Raw genomic sequence first — 16,433 nt, forward strand, 5'->3', positions numbered from 1 at the left:
TTGAAGTTATTGATTTTAGATAAATATAGTAATTTAACTAATAAAACTTCCAATTTTGTGTTCAAGGAAGTATTTTAAAATCTTTGTTGACGTTTTATGTTTATTTTTTTAAATCAAATAAAGTTGTACTTACTTACCATTCACAATCAAATGTTTTTTTACATTTATTAATTTTTTTGGTTTATATAAAATTTTTAACTTATTTCCTATGAGTTATAAGCTCGAAAATAAAACAAAAGGTTAAAAGTACTATTTTATATTATATGAATATGAAAACAGATAGTAATAGTATTTAATTTTTATAACTTGCTGACGCCATCAACTAATTTTAGGAATATAAATATAAATAATCGAATATTATATTGCAAGGTCTTTTTCGAGTGAAAAAGAGAACTGAATCTCTTCAATTATTCTCGTGTGCCCATTCACGAAGGTTTTCTTCCCCATCCCCTCTTTCAAACCCTTGCAGAGAAGGTATGAGAATCTTTCTCACTTTTCATGCATCCTTCTTTACAGATGTCATTATATGCATGATACTTTGTTGTAAGCAAAATGCATTTGAGGCATCTTTTCGATTAATTTCACATTTGGGTTTTTTTTTTTGACAGAATTCGCAGTTTGGATTGATCATCGGGAAAGGAAAACCCTAAGAATCGACGGAGCTAGGTTTTTTTCTCACTTGGTTAGTCTCTGAAAATTTCCTCTTGTTTTGTTTGTCTGCATGTCTAGATATATAATTTCGTTAGCGTTTGCTCTTATCTTTCGAGGATTTGCAAATCAGATCTTCAGAATTGGGTTTTTTTTAGTCGGCACAATCGATGAATTTCATTTTGCATTTGCTAATTTGAGGTTAAAGGAATCCTGCTTTCTAGACATGAGATTCCTTCGCGTGATGGTTTCAATAATATTATGTTTTCCATTTCAGTTTTAAGGGTCTATTGCTCGATGCATGTTTCTGTTTAACTTTAGACAGGAAAAATCAGCTTTTGTAGGTTTTACACAAGAGTTTAAAAGCTTACCTCGTAAGATGTTCATAAGAACACTCACTAATCACAAAATGTCCCAACAAATCTCAATATCACCAAAATTATGTTCTTGATTTATCAAATTTGCATTACATTCTCACACAACACACAACCTGCAACTTCCATCTCTACCATTTACAAGAAAACCAACATGTTGAGCTTATAGATTCTAGTTACTTTTCACAAATTGTTACAAATTACAACAATTTCTTGATCTGATTAGATATGGAGGGATCAGGCCATGGAACAAGCAGTGTAGACATGTTCTTGAGGAACTACAAGCTTGGAAAAACACTTGGGATTGGTTCATTTGGAAAGGTGAAAATTGCAGAACATGCTTTAACAAGGCACAAAGTTGCCATAAAGATCCTCAATCGTCGCAAGATAAAAAACATGGATATGGAAGAAAAAGGTAAATAACTAAAATTATTGTATTTACATCTCATCATCTTCAATATCTTTCTCACCATATAACAACATCTTTCTACAGTTAGAAGAGAGATCAAGATCTTAAGATTGTTCATGCATCCACATATCATCCGTCTTTATGAGGTTATAGAAACACCCTCAGATATTTATGTTGTTATGGAGTATGTGAAATCGGGTGAGCTTTTTGATTACATTGTGGAAAAGGGAAGGTTACAAGAAGATGAAGGGAGGAATTTCTTTCAACAGGTGAATTAAAACATTCGATTGTTACATACTTACATTAACTGTTTGAGTGTTTTCTTAATTTTTTATAGCATAATTTCGTTTTCTTTGAAGCAGATAATATCAGGTGTTGAATATTGCCATAGGAACATGGTTGTTCATAGAGATCTTAAACCTGAAAACCTTTTGTTAGATTCAAAATGCAATGTGAAAATTGCTGATTTTGGTTTAAGTAATATCATGCGTGATGGACATTTTCTTAAAACAAGTTGTGGAAGCCCAAATTATGCTGCTCCTGAGGTATGGATTTATGGGGTTTAAAGAAAATTAAGAAAAGTAATTTTTTTTTTTTAATGTTTATGATTTTGTGTTGTGTTTTTACTTTTTAGGTTATATCTGGGAAGCTGTATGCTGGACCTGAAGTTGATGTGTGGAGTTGTGGTGTTATTTTGTATGCTCTTTTATGTGGGACCCTTCCTTTTGATGATGAAAATATTCCTAACCTCTTCAAGAAAATTAAGGTACATTTATAAATTTATAACAGTTTATAAAAACACCTATAATAGTAATAGAATAATAGTAAAGCTTATTTATGCCACATCAGCTTCAACTCATCCAAAAACCTCAAGATATGTCCATTATAGTAAAACTTTTTTTTTTCTCTAAGCTTATTTATATCATTACAAATCTATATAATTGAAAATTTAAAATAAAAATAAAAATTATTTTCCAGGGTGGAATATATACCCTACCTAGTCACTTATCACCTGGAGCAAGAGATTTAATTCCAAGAATGCTTGTGGTGGACCCCATGAAGCGAATAACTATTCCTGAAATCCGTATGCACCCGTGGTTCCAAGCCCATCTCCCGCGTTATCTGGCGGTCCCACCACCCGATTCCATGCAACAAGCGAAAAAGGCAAAATTACAAAAATACCCTTTTGGTTCTTTATTAATTACATGGGCGTTTAAGTAATTGTGCGTTTTTACTTTCTACAGACGGATGAAGACATTCTTTTAGAGGTGGTTAAGATGGGATTTGATCGCGATACCCTCATTGAATCCCTTCGCAACCGAGTGCAAAATGAGGTATAAATTGTTATTTATTTATTTATTTTTAAATTTAATGGATATGATTTTTGTTTATTTATTTATTTATAGTTATTGTTTATTTTATGTAGGGTACAGTGGCGTATTATTTGCTTTTGGACAATAGGTTTCGTAACTCGAGTGGCTATCTTGGAGCTGAATTTCAAAAACCCTTGGTTAGTTTTTTTTTTTTTTTTTTTTTTTTTTTTTTTTTTTTAAGAATATGACAAAATAGGGCAGCTTGTACCTGGGGTTTAGACTGATGTCAATGAGACAAAAAGTACAAAATTTGTGGTCCCACCCAAAAAGTGGGGAAAAACTACAAAACTTTTGGTTCCACCTAAAAAATCAGACTGATGTCAATTGGACAAAAGCTTCAATTTTTTTTGTTCTACCAAAAAAGGTGGGACAGACAGATGTCAATGAGACAAAAATTGCAAATTTTTTGGTCCCACCTGAAAAGGTGCGACAGAAACTATTGCAAAATAAAAAAGGTGTGGATATTTACTCGTTTGTGTAAAAGACAAAAATGCCCTTCTCATAAAAAACATCCTTAAAAAAAGTGTCATGTTTTCTATAAAATGGGAAAAAAACTTTATTTACTCGTTTGTGTAAAAGACAAAAATGCCCTTCTCATGAAAAAAATCCTTAAAGAGCTTGTGGATATATCTTGTTTATGTAAAAGACAAAAATGCCCTTCTCATGAAAACCATCCTTAAAAAGCTTGTCATGTATTCTATAAAATGGGAAAAAAGCTTTGTTTACTCGTATATATCTATGGTCTATACACGTATCAATATTACATATATGATATGATATATCCAAAGTTTGTGAATTTACCGATTTGCCCTTTTGGCTCAACAAAAATACAGGATGGATTCAACCGCATGAGTTCAAACGAAGCTCCTACTTCTCCAATTATGGCACAACGCCCATCTGCTTACATGGATTATCAAGGAATGAATATCAGAAACCAAGTCGAAAGAAAATGGGCTCTTGGACTTCAGGTTAAGTTTCTTGAAACAATTAATTAATTAAAACATTTTTTTTTCTTATTGTTTTTGATTTTTTTTTTTTTTTTTTTTTTTTTTTTTACAGTCTCGAGCACATCCTCGTGAGATAATGACAGAGGTTCTGAAAGCTTTGCAAGAGCTGAACGTGTGTTGGAAAAAAATAGGTCATTACAATATGAAATGTAGGTGGGTCCCGGGTGTGCCAGGTCATCATCAAGGCATGGTGAATGATTCTATTTCCATGCAAAGTAATCATAATTATTTTGGAGATGAGTTGACTATTGTTGAAAATGATGGTGCGTTGACTTCCCCTAATGTCGTCAAATTTGAAGTCCAGGTAATATTTTTTATTTTTATTTCAGTTATTATTATTATTTTTTTTTGCATTAAGAATTATTTTGTTTGGTATGGTGGAATCGGAAGTATGGAATGGAATTGACCATTCCCAAAGGCATTTGAATTCTGATTCCTTCCATTTTGTTAATTTTCATTCTGTCCTGGATCGGAATGAAAATTGTAATATAACCCATTTTTATTTAAGTTTTTTTTAAGAATTTCATGATATTTAATTAAATGATAAGTTTCTTTTCTAAAAATAACTAGAAGGAATTATTTTTATTATTATCTTATTTGGGTTTTAATGAGCTTTTATTACAATTATGTTTTTTGTTTTGTAAATAATAAACTCTATAGCTATAATTAAATTGCATATTACTATTAAAAGTTAAAACCATATATTTATTTTATATATAATATAAAATAAAAAAATCATATGTAAAAGTTCATTCCATTCCTACAAGCCACAACCAAATCTTTTTTTCTTATTCGATTAAGTATACAAATCTTTTTTTGAGAATTTCACGATTGTAATTACAAGTTATAATTCTATTTTTTACAAATAACTAGAAAAAAGAATACTAATATATTTTATCATATTCTTGTTTGGGTTTTAACAAGCATTCATTATCTATTCAATATAATCCACAATTGGAGGGGTATGTATTTTTGTCTCTTAACAAGACAAAAGAACAGAATGGAATCTCGGATTCCGATTCCGAGGTTCCATCGGAATGGAATCTCGGATTCCGATTCCGACCTTACAAAATACCATTTCATTATTGCAGCTTTACAAAACTCGCGAGGACAAATATCTGCTTGATCTACAACGAATCCAGGGCCCACAGTTTCTATTCCTGGATCTTTGTGCTGCATTTCTTGCTCAGCTTCGCGTCCTGTAAAACCCTAAAAAATAAATATGAAGGAACACAACTACCTGCTTTCTCCTTGGAGTTGGACTCTTCCCTCCCTTGTGAAGAAAAGCTATTATGCTATAATAGACCACTGTAATGTAAATATCTCTCTCTCTCTTCATGTCTTTCTCATTTAGGTAAGGGTAGGCGACTCTTGTGACTTGTGAGCCAATCTTTTTGCTGACTCACTACGCCTCAAATACCAATCAACTTTATTTTCTTACTTTTTATATCAATGTAAAATGATAATACTTTTCTAGAGTCTTTATCATTATTAATGTTGTTTAATGCCTTTCTTTTTGTTAAATTTAATTTTATGAATGACTGATATATTGAATAGTAGTACAAAACTATTTAATGCATTTCTGTTTTCTCTCAACTTGATAACAATAAAAAGAATTGGAACAAATTTGATCAATTTTCTCATGAATAAGTTGTATTTGTGATAATAGGAATCTTGTTTTTTGATAATAATATGAAGAATATATCTATAACATTGCAAGCTAGCGTCACCATGACACTTCACGATAGATGGATAAAGCGGCTCAAGAATCATTTTAATAAACATTAAAATTTACATTACTAGACTTGGTATTCTGGGTATAGTCATTTTAGAAACATTTTTAATACGTTATTACACAGTGAAGTCTACTAAAAAACAAGATATAAGAATATCATCAATTAATATGAGGAGAATATTTATTGGAATTCGATCAATGACATAAGAAAGGAGGAATGTCAATTATCGGGTTCCGGATAATCCGGTTTTGAATTTCTTTTATATTGGAATCGGATCCGGGTTTTGCCATATCGGTTGGAGATTATTGGATTCCAGAAAACATAACACACTGAGGTGTCGTTTGGTTCGCTAGAATCCATTGGAATTAGATGGAATTGGAATTTAATTCCATCACTTTCCTTTGTTTGGTTCAAGCTTTCAAAAGGAATTGGATTTCTAAACGAGTCAAATTTTCCTTCTAACGAGGGAAAATAAATTTCATCTAAAAATTTAAGGAATTAAAATTCCTTTCAAATGAGAATGTTGAATGTTACCATATTATCCATTTTATTTTTAACACTACATATGAAACCTTTCTATCGCCGCTCCCACCGCCACCTCCTCCTCCACCACCCACCACCATCGCTACAAACCACCACCACCCACCATCACCACCACCGGCACCTTCGTTACCGGCACCCTCCACCCATTAGTACCGTCACCTCCACCACCGCCGACCACTCCACCGCTACCCACAACCTTATCACCACCTCCGCTACGACCACCACCTCCTCCACCACCACACATCACCACAGTTACCACCCGCTACACACCACCTCTTCCACCACCCACCACCGCCACAACCACCTAACACCACAACTATCACCACTACTCTCCACCTCCACCACCATCACCACCTCTACCACCACACTACCTTCCACCTCCACCACAACTCACCACCGTGACCATACAATCACTGCCACCACCACCGTCATCACCTCCACCACCAACACCAACACCTTCGCCACCACCTTCATCACCACCACCGTTACTACCACCATTGCCACCTCCATCACTACACCACCCACCATCTCCACCACTACTCATGACTGCCACCATCACCATCACAATTACTACCACCACCATCGTCATCACCTCCGTCACTACCTACCATCACCTCCGTCGCCATCATCATCACTATTTCCACCATCAACATCATTGGCACATTCTGCGAACCAAACGCCACTTGACTTTTTTTTTTCCGGATTTTGGATGGAAATTATAGGATTTTTTTTGGATAAAAAAACTATTACCAAAATCGGATTTCAATTTTCAAGGTATTTGATTCAAAAAGGTAGATGTTATTATCCGTATCCAATTCAAAACTGTCTAATCTTATTATTTGAACCCAGTTTTAAAAAAACTCGGATTGGATTGAATTTCAAAATTCTGAACAAGTTTTTTGTGTACCTACCTCAATGTTAAAGAATAAAGGAATAATTGTTTGAGATTTTATTGTTCATGAAAAATAGTAATGTATTCGGGCTTAAGAAAAAGACTAGTCTATATCCTTAATTGGAATTAAGACCGAAAGATAACTCATTAGTTAAAAGGAAAAATAGTTTATTTATTGGGAAAATCCTTAATTGGAATTAAGACCGAAAGAGAACTCATTAGTTAAAAGGAAAAATAGTTTATTTATTGGGAAAATACTGGCTATAGACATTTTTGGGGTTAAATTCCAAAATATAGATACAAAAAATTGGATTTCTGAGTATAGACATGGATTTCGCAGAGCTATGCTCTGAGGGCTCTGTGGAATCCCTGTAGCTCTGCGGAATGACAAAATCGTAAATAAATCAGAGTTAAAAAAAAAAAAGAAAAAAAAAACCTCAAGATCCATTCCGCGGAGCTACTTCCGAGGAATGAACTCATTCCGCGGAGCTACCATCGAGGAATGAACTCATTCCACGGAGGTAGCTTCGATGAATGGATCTTTAGAAAAAAAAACCACCTCCAATCAGTGACAGATCCAGCCCGGAAGTCAAGTGGGGTGCACATTGACCGTTGACCGAAAGTCAACTGGCGGATCCATGATAGTCCCTGTTATTCTATTAATCATATGTTATTCCTCTGTTTAAATTAGGAATGGCAATGGGTAGCGGGGCATGCAATCCCTTCCCCGGACCCAAAACTGAAAATTGTTCCCATCCAGGCTAAAATCTTCCCGGAAACCAGATTTCGTTACTCAACCAATATAGTAAAAATCAGTTAGAAAAACAAAATTTTATTGGTTAAAAACAATTTAAACTTAGTTTTTCAATCCGTCACCCATTTTTCTAATAACTAAACAGTATAGCTTAGAATTTATATAACTAATGGGTAAAACAAATTATACCTGTCCACTAATACAATCATCATCCCTAAATGTTTGTTTGCTGAATTAAACTGATAGTAATTATATTAACTAGTGGACTAAAATAATGAAGCGAAACATAATTGGATTTATATATAAGATATATGTTCGATATAGTGTACATGTCTATTTTACACAAGACCCATTTAGATATGTCCTTGCAATTAATCCGATTATTTTAAGCCCAAAGCCCAAGTAAACTCAATCATATAACATAAACCTAATTCCCAATTATGAAACCGAATCAAAGAAAATAAAGAGTGTACATCTCATACAACAACTTTTCCATCTCCGACCATGTTTTCCTTCACGGCGACAAAGTCTAAGTCGGGTGGAAAGCTTGACTCAAACACCTATGCGACTCCTCACCTACATCCATTTATTCGCCGGAGAAAGCCATGAGCACCAACAATAGGCGACATCCCTTCACACTGAGTTCGCTGGAAAGTTAGTGTTTATGTAACGACCCAATTTTCAAGACCAAAAATTTCATTTTTAAGTAATTGACTTGTAAGAACATTTATAAGAAAACACCATCTAATCATAACTTTTCGTAAAACCACAACTCATTTCTGAAAACCATTCACCAAAATAAGAATAATGTCAGAGTACAATCCCAAGAAACTCTATTCCACCCCCTACTGCTACTATCACATATATCATAACATAAACATATTATTAGACATATCTGGGGTGTCCGAACTACCCTTCGGTCCTAAGAACCGAACTTGGGGACTTTTCCCCTCCTACTACCACTATCACATATAACATATCATGCCAGCATATAAACATATCATCACATACTTTCAGACATATCTGGGGTGTCCGAACTACCCTTCGGTCCTAACAACCGAACTCTACTACTATCACATATAACATATCATGCCAGAATATAACATATCAGGTAGTAGCAAACCTAGATGAATATCACAAATACAATCATCTAACATACAACTCCTACTGGTGGGCCGACATTGTGGTCGTAGACCCACCGCTACCGGAAGGTAACTCACCTCGAACACGTAGCTACTGATAACGCGTGTGGGGAGTCTCTGTCTGCTGCTGCTCCAGAAATCCACCAGCTACAATCCCCACAAACACTTAGTCAGAAAGTGACATCTACTCTTAGGGTAAAATGACTATTCTACCCCCAATCAAGTCCAAGTCAAAGTCAACTTCAAGCTGACCCGACTCGCCGAGTTGGACCGTCAACTCATCGAGTCCCTAACCCTTTACTCGTCCTCACCCATGACTCGAATCGTTGAGTTTGGCGATGAATCGACGAGTTCCTCTTCTATAAGAACATCGAATGATCCTTCATCCGACTCACTGAGTTGTATGAACAACTCGTCGAGTTCATCTTCAAACTTAAGGAGATTGCCTTGGACTCGCCGAGTCTGCTCTAGCACTCGTCGAGTCCCATGAACTCCAGGTCTAAAACTAAGTCCAATGCGCTGGTTCACTCTTTCAGTCCTGCTACAACCCCTCTAACACCCAATTGAGTCCTTTTGACCCTCAACAGGTATGGGACCCAAAGCCTTGGACTCGTCGAGTCCCAAGAACGGACTCGCCGAGTCGATAACGTCCAAGCTCTATTTCCTCGATTTATGATGTACAACTTTTGACCAAAAGATAGATCCAAGCCCCTAAGCTTGATCTAGCACGTAAAGTTTCGAACTTTACGTGCACGCATGGGAATTTTGAGCCAAAAAGGCTCTAAAATGACTCTTGTGGTGCATGGGACCTTCCTTGGGTGCAAAAGCAAACCAAATTTTCTTTGTGACTCCTTCCAAGACTTAGATTCGAAGTCTTGACCCCCAACCATGTTTGCAATCATGGTTGGCCACCTCATCTGGCTTAAAAAGCCCTAAATCTTCCCCAAAAAGGGATCTAACAAATGAACAAGTAAGGTACAAACTTTATACCTTTCAAAGACTGCAAATGACGAACTAAACTCGAATCCTTCAGTCTCCTCTTGATCCTTCTATGCTCTTCCTTCTTCCTTGAGGTCAAAAACCACAAAAATCACTCAAAAGCCTTAGATCTTGCACCAAAACACTTAGGGTTCGCTATGGAGGGTCTCTAGGAGCATTAGGGACGAGTAAGGGCTGAAAGAGATGATTAAATAGGGTGCAAACCCTCATATTAGGGTTTTTGTCCAGCCAGGGCCTACTCGTCGAGTCCGGGACGCGACTCGTCGAGTCCATCACTTAAGTCCCGCGTTCTGTCCCGCTTCTACTCGGCGAGTTGGTCCTTCAACTCGCTGAGTCCAAGGCCAAAAATGCAAAATACTAAGAAAGAAATGTGTACCAAGAACCAGGTGCTACAGTTTATATCCAGAGACAGGTGTGTGTGGCGTCAGACGGTGGTGAGTTCTTGCAATTGGTAACTATGTTAAAAAACGAGAGATAAGAAACATAAAAGAGAGAAATAAATTGTTGGATAAAGGGTAAAGTGGGGACCAAATATTTCCAAGCGGAGACCAACGATTAATAAATAATAATAATATTTTCATTATATATTTATTACTAGTGGAAAATTTTTAAGTGAGGGCCATGCACCCCACTACTTCTTAACTGCATCCGCCACTGCCTCTAATGATTCTTTTATGTAAAAACTTCCGATTAAATGACCAATTTTTTCCCACCTCACATTTATTCCAAACATTGTCAAGAAAAATTCATACTATCACAATCTTTTTTTGAAAATAATTAATTAGGGAATGAGTATAAACCCCGAAGAATGGATGTGAAAAAATAAAATCTGAAGATCCATTCCTCAAAGCTACCTCCACAGAATGAGTTCATTCCTCGGAGGTAGCTCCGTGGAATGGATCTTGAGGTTTTTTTTTAATACCCTGATTTATTTACAATTTTGCCATTCCGCGGAACTACAATGGATTCCGCGGAGCCCTCATAGTTTACCTCCGTGGAATTCATGTCTATACCCGAAAATCTAAATTTTTGTGTCTATATTTTGAAATTCAACCCCAAAAATTGTCTATAGCCGGTATTTTCCCATGTTTATTTGAAAAACTAGTTGTTTAAGAACAAACATGCAAGATCATTAAGTAGGCACTAAATTACTATTAGCGGCATCGGCTAAGGAAAATGGAAATGCCCTAAATTTGATATGGTCTTCAATAGTAATATGTCGTTTCATAGCATAACACACCACATGTAACTCTTTTGAGGTGACTGTGTGGATCATCATCCTATAAGAAAAATAAGCCTAGACTTTCTTGGAGTTCTCTCCCAAGTTGGGATTATCGTCAGTCTTGAGCACATATTGGGTGTCCGACCGTACAGGACCTGTGTCGTTACAGATACTAAAATTTTAATATGTCACTAAATTGTCGATCTTCGTCGCTAATCCGTCATTGCTAATCCAAAATTTCAGGGATCTATTTTTTATTTTTGCTTAGGGCCTTTAAATCAATGGATCGACTCTAGTTGAGATTGTTGGTTATTTTCATAACCGAAACATAAACGCAGAAGCATAAACTTTGGATCTTTAATCTCGAATCTGATTAAAAGAAAGCTTAAACAATAAGAGCGATTATATACCTTGTTCCTTTGAGATTTTCGGATCCGGAGATTAGGATGAGTTTTCCGTTTGATCTCGAGAATCTTTCTAAAATCCCAAAACCCTAAAATAAAGTTTTTGTATGTATTTTCGTATATCGTAAATCTGCTTCTCATCACGTATTTATATAGATGGAGATATACCTGAATGTGAGAGATATTAGGGATTTAGGAGATCTTGAGTCAAACCGGGAACTCAACCTACAAGATAAACATGGTAAATGTGTATCTTTATTTATTAATAAAATCGGTTCACCAACAACTTTATATAATTTCCATAATAATATTAAATTAATGATAACATTATTTATATACATTTATTAGTGGTCCTAAAGTATCCAACATGGATATATTTGGATAACTACTGCATAAAGGGTGTTAGGAGACATTTGGTGTTGTTGACTCTCACATTGTTCTTTCATAGGCCACAATAAGTGTTGTGCATGGTGATTCAGTTTCTTACTTTCAAAATCAATTTTCGATGTGGTTGATTCATGTATACTTTGCTTGAAAATGAGATATCTTTCTAAATGTTGATAATAGCTTGTGACGATGATGGGGCAAAGGATTCGACGAAGCTTAACTCGTTTCTTTGGTCTCCTGGTTGATTTTTGATTTTCGTATCAACTTCAAGTAGTGCACTTATACGAAAATATCGCGACATAAAACATTTAATTGTTGTATCCCAACAAAAGTGTCAATTTATTGGATGTTAGATCCAACAAAGATAATAATAAAAGTAAACCAACTTATGCACACAAAATATTGTATGAATGGAAATAAGGCTCGTGTTCTCACAAATACAAAATAACATCCTCATGCTAAATCTGAAGACATTTTAAGGCCCGACGAGGCTCGACGAATCCGAGGTGGATTCGCAAACACCGCAACGCTACCTCGGTAAGCATTGTTCAGAGAGACGATACTTAACACCTTTCTACCGAGTTCAACACCCATTCTTCACCTAATGAGCTAACGGCTCATTTAAAAGAAAAAATAAAAAAAACTATAAGTACAACCCTACATTCCTTCACATACCACATCAAAACCTTATTCTCCACTCTTCTAAAAGTCATCTTCATCTTCTTCAGTTTCGCACCCGCTACTGTTACCTGGGAGCAGTTCAGGGACATGTTTCGCACCCGCTACGTTCCTCGTGTTGAGCGGGAGCGGCTTGCTCAGGAGTTCTTGTGTTTGAGACAGGATGGAGAGTCAGTGATGGAGATTACCCAAATGTTCACAGAGAGGGCTATGTTTTGCCCGGAGTTTGCGTCGGAGCAATCTCAGATGACCCATTATCTGAGTATGCTCAAGACGGATATACGACAGTTTGTGGCTACACAATGTTGTGATACCCTCCTGGATCTTCAGGAAGCCGCGAGGCGACATGAGTTGGAGATAGAGCTGCAGCTGAAGGAGCAACGTCAGGCACTGGCCCAGTCGCAGCCAGCGCCTAAGTGGTCTAAGACCGCTGATACACGATCTGGGGGTCAGCAGAGCCGCACTTGTGGAAAGTGCGGCATGGTTCATTAAGGGTTTTGTCGAGCAGGAGGTGGATGCCACAAATATGGCAAGGAGGGGCACTATGCCAAGGACTACCGTCAGTCCGCCCCTCCACCAAATATGAGGATTTGTTACCTTTGTTACCAGGTTGGTTACGTGAATACCAACTGTCCGCAGCTCGCCGGTAAGTCGGCGTTGGGATCTACTCCAGTTGCTGGGAAGATTGGTGATGGGAGGCCAGTCAAGGTGGAGCCTCCGAAGGCTCAGGGTCACGCCTTCCAGCTCACGGCCGAGGAGGCCAAGGCAGCACCGGATGTGGTTGCTGGTATGTTTCTATTCTCTATCTCAGTTATTGTATTTGTATTATGCTTATCGGTTGTACCTATGACTAGGTACGTTTTTAGTAAATTCTTTGCCTGCTTTGGTTTTATTTGACTCGGGGGCGAGTCGGTCGTTCATATCTCGGACTTTCAGTAGAGAGTTTAATGTGCCCATGGATGATCTTGAGTGCTCGTTGCGGGTTTCGATCGCCAACGCGTACAGGGTTTTTGCTTCTTGGGTTTACCGGGGGTGCGAGTTGGAGATTTTCGGGGTGCCCTTCCCGATAGACTTGATTCCTATTCCCATGAGGGATGTATGCGTGATCGTAGGGATGGATTGGCTTAGCCATTTTGGCGCCATGATCGACTGTGAGGGACAGCGGGTGGTGGTTCGAACCCCAAGTGGGGGAGAACTTGTAGTATACGGTGAGGGCACCAGGTTGGGATCAGGGTTCTGTTTGGCGGCCAGAGCTTGACAGTATATTCAGCACGAGTGTGCCGGTTATTTGGCATATGTGATAGATACACGGGATAGGGAGCATCTCTCTGTTTCAGAGGTCCCGGTGGTGAGGGAGTTTGCTGATGTGTTTCCGAAAGAGTTACTCGGGGTGCCTCCGGAGAGGCAGGTTGAGTTCAGGATTGATCTAGTGCCAGGTGCGGCCCATATCGCCAAGGCATCATACCGTTTGGCACCGACTGAGATGCAGGAGCTGTCATCTCAGTTGCAGGAATTGTTGGGTAAGTAGTTTATTTGTCCGAGTAGTTCCCCCTGGGGAGCGCCGATCCTCTTCGCCAGAAAGAAGGATGGTTCGCACAGGATGTGCATTGACTACAGGGAGTTGAACAAGCTAACGGTGAGAAACCGTTATCCACTCCCGAGGATAGATGATCTTTTCGATCAGCTGCATGGTGCATCTTGGTTTTCCAAGATCGATTTGAGATCGGGATATCACCAGGTCAGGGTGAGGGAGGAGGACGTAGAGAAGACCGCGTTTCGAACTCGTTATGGTCATTACGAGTTCGTGGTGATGCCGTTTGGGCTCACCAACGCACCGGCAGTGTTCATGGATTTGATGAACCGAGTCTGCAGACCGATGCTTGATCGCTCGGTCATTGTATTCATAGATGACATCTTGGTGTATTCCAAGACCCGGGAGCAGCATGAGGAGCATCTCAGGGAGCTGCTGGAGGTTTTGAGGCGAGAACGACTGTACACCAAGTTCCTGAAATGCGAGTTTTGGTTACGAGAGGTCCAGTTCCTCGGACATCTCATTAACCAAGAGGGGATTCTGGTCGATCCGGCCAAGGTAGATGCAGTTATGCAGTAGGAGGTTCCGAAATCCCCCTTGGACATCAGGAGTTTCTTGGGTTTAGTTGGGTACTACCGGAGATTCATTCGTGATTTCTCCAAGATAGTGGTACCCCTCACTCATCTTACGAGGAAGGGGGTGGATTTTCGGTGGGGTCTAGAGCAGCAGAGGGCATTTGAGACCCTGCGGCAGTGTTTATGCGAAGCGCTGGTGTTGACACTCCCCGAGGGAGTAGAGGATTTTGTAGTATTTTGTGATGCATCCATCACAGGCTTGGGGGCAGTCCTCATGCAGAGGGGACGAGTGGTAGCCTATGCGTCGCGGCAGCTGAAGCCGCATGAGACTAGGTATCCGACGCACGATCTTGAGTTGGGAACGGTGGTTTTCGCTCGCACGATTTGGAGGCACTATCTGTACGGGGTCCGTTGTACGATATACACGGATCACAAGAGTTTGAGGCACATCATGGACCAGCCAAACTTGTACATGAGGCAGCGCAAGTGGCTGGATATGGTCAAGGACTATGATTGCGAGATCCTTTACCATCCTCGTAAAGCAAACGTGGTTGCGGCTGCTTTGAGCCGCAAGTCTGCTGGGTCTTCTACCCTAGCCAGATGTATGATGATAGCGGTGGATTCCCCGTTGGTGGGTTTGGTCAAAGATGCTCAGATCGAGGGTATGAAACCAGAGAACTGGAAGTTGGAAAGGATTAAGGGCGAAAGCGCCCGGTTTGTTCAGTATTGCCGCGGGCTATTGACCCGATATGGTCGGGTTTGGGTTCCGATGACCGGAGGAGTTAGGCAGACAGTGATGGAGGAGGCTCATAAGTCTCGTTTTTCTATTCACTTTGGGGCTACCAAGATGTACCGTGATTTGAGTTCGAATTATTGGTGGCCTGGTATGAAGCGGGATATCGCTTGGTACATTGAGAGGTGCTTGACCTGTAGGATGGTCAAGCCCGAGCACCAGAGGCCGCATGGTAAGCTGCAGCCTCTGGAGATTCCCATGTGGAAATGGGAACTGATCGCGATGGATTTAACTGATTGCCAAGAACGGCAAAGGGATTCGACGCTATATGGGTTATCGTGGGTCGATTGACCAAAAGTGCTCACTTCCTAGCCATACGGGAGAGTTCGTCTGCAAAAAAGTTGGCCGACCTATACGTCCGCGAGATTGTCTCTCGCCACGGAGTCCTGGTTTCCATTGTTTCAGATCGGGATGTCATGTTTACTTCACGATTTTGGCAGAAGGTCCACGAGGAACTAGGTACGAGGCTGCATTTCAGTACGGCGTTCCATTCGCAGACTGACGGACAGAGTGAGCGTACCATCCAGACCCTCGAAGATATGTTGAGGGCATGTGTCATTGATTTCGGTGGGAGTTGGGATTCCTACTTACCGCTTGTTGAGTTCGCCTACAACAACAACTACCATTCCAGTATTGGCGCCCTGCCTTTCGAGCTGTTGTATGAGCGAAAGTGTAGGACCCCAGTCTGTTGGGGTGTAACACCCAAAGTTTTGAAGGCCGAGAAAGGAAAGAAAACCTTAACTTTAAAGGGGGACTCGGCGAGTCCAAGGAGGAACTCGGCGAGTCCAAGCGGGATCCGGGTCGGGGAGTAAGTGACCGACTCGGCGAGTCGGCCAAGGAGACTCGGCGAGTCAGGTCTGTTCAAGGAAAACCCTAAATTTGGGACTTGGGGCCTATTTAAGCGCCTCATTCTCTTCCCTAGGGTTCCTTTACTGCCTCTCTAACCCAGAATGCCAAACCCTAGCC

General features: G+C 39.2%; 1 protein-coding gene across 1 annotated transcript; it reads left to right on the top strand.

The window, feature by feature from the left end:
* Positions 1 to 374: 374 nt before the first annotated feature.
* LOC111879750 (SNF1-related protein kinase catalytic subunit alpha KIN10) lies at positions 375 to 5,320 on the top strand. The gene is made up of 12 exons (XM_023876187.3): positions 375 to 474; positions 609 to 682; positions 1,249 to 1,437; positions 1,516 to 1,700; positions 1,794 to 1,976; positions 2,066 to 2,197; positions 2,410 to 2,595; positions 2,676 to 2,765; positions 2,858 to 2,941; positions 3,638 to 3,772; positions 3,864 to 4,115; positions 4,903 to 5,320. Exons 3-12 carry the CDS (start codon positions 1,251 to 1,253, stop codon positions 5,014 to 5,016), a joined length of 1,548 nt encoding a protein of 515 aa, XP_023731955.1. The 5' UTR covers positions 375 to 474; positions 609 to 682; positions 1,249 to 1,250; the 3' UTR covers positions 5,017 to 5,320.
* The last annotated feature ends 11,113 nt before the right edge of the window (positions 5,321 to 16,433 follow it).

Source organism: Lactuca sativa, chromosome 3 (assembly GCF_002870075.4).
Source record: "Lactuca sativa cultivar Salinas chromosome 3, Lsat_Salinas_v11, whole genome shotgun sequence".
NCBI classification, from domain to species: Eukaryota; Viridiplantae; Streptophyta; class Magnoliopsida; order Asterales; family Asteraceae; genus Lactuca; species Lactuca sativa.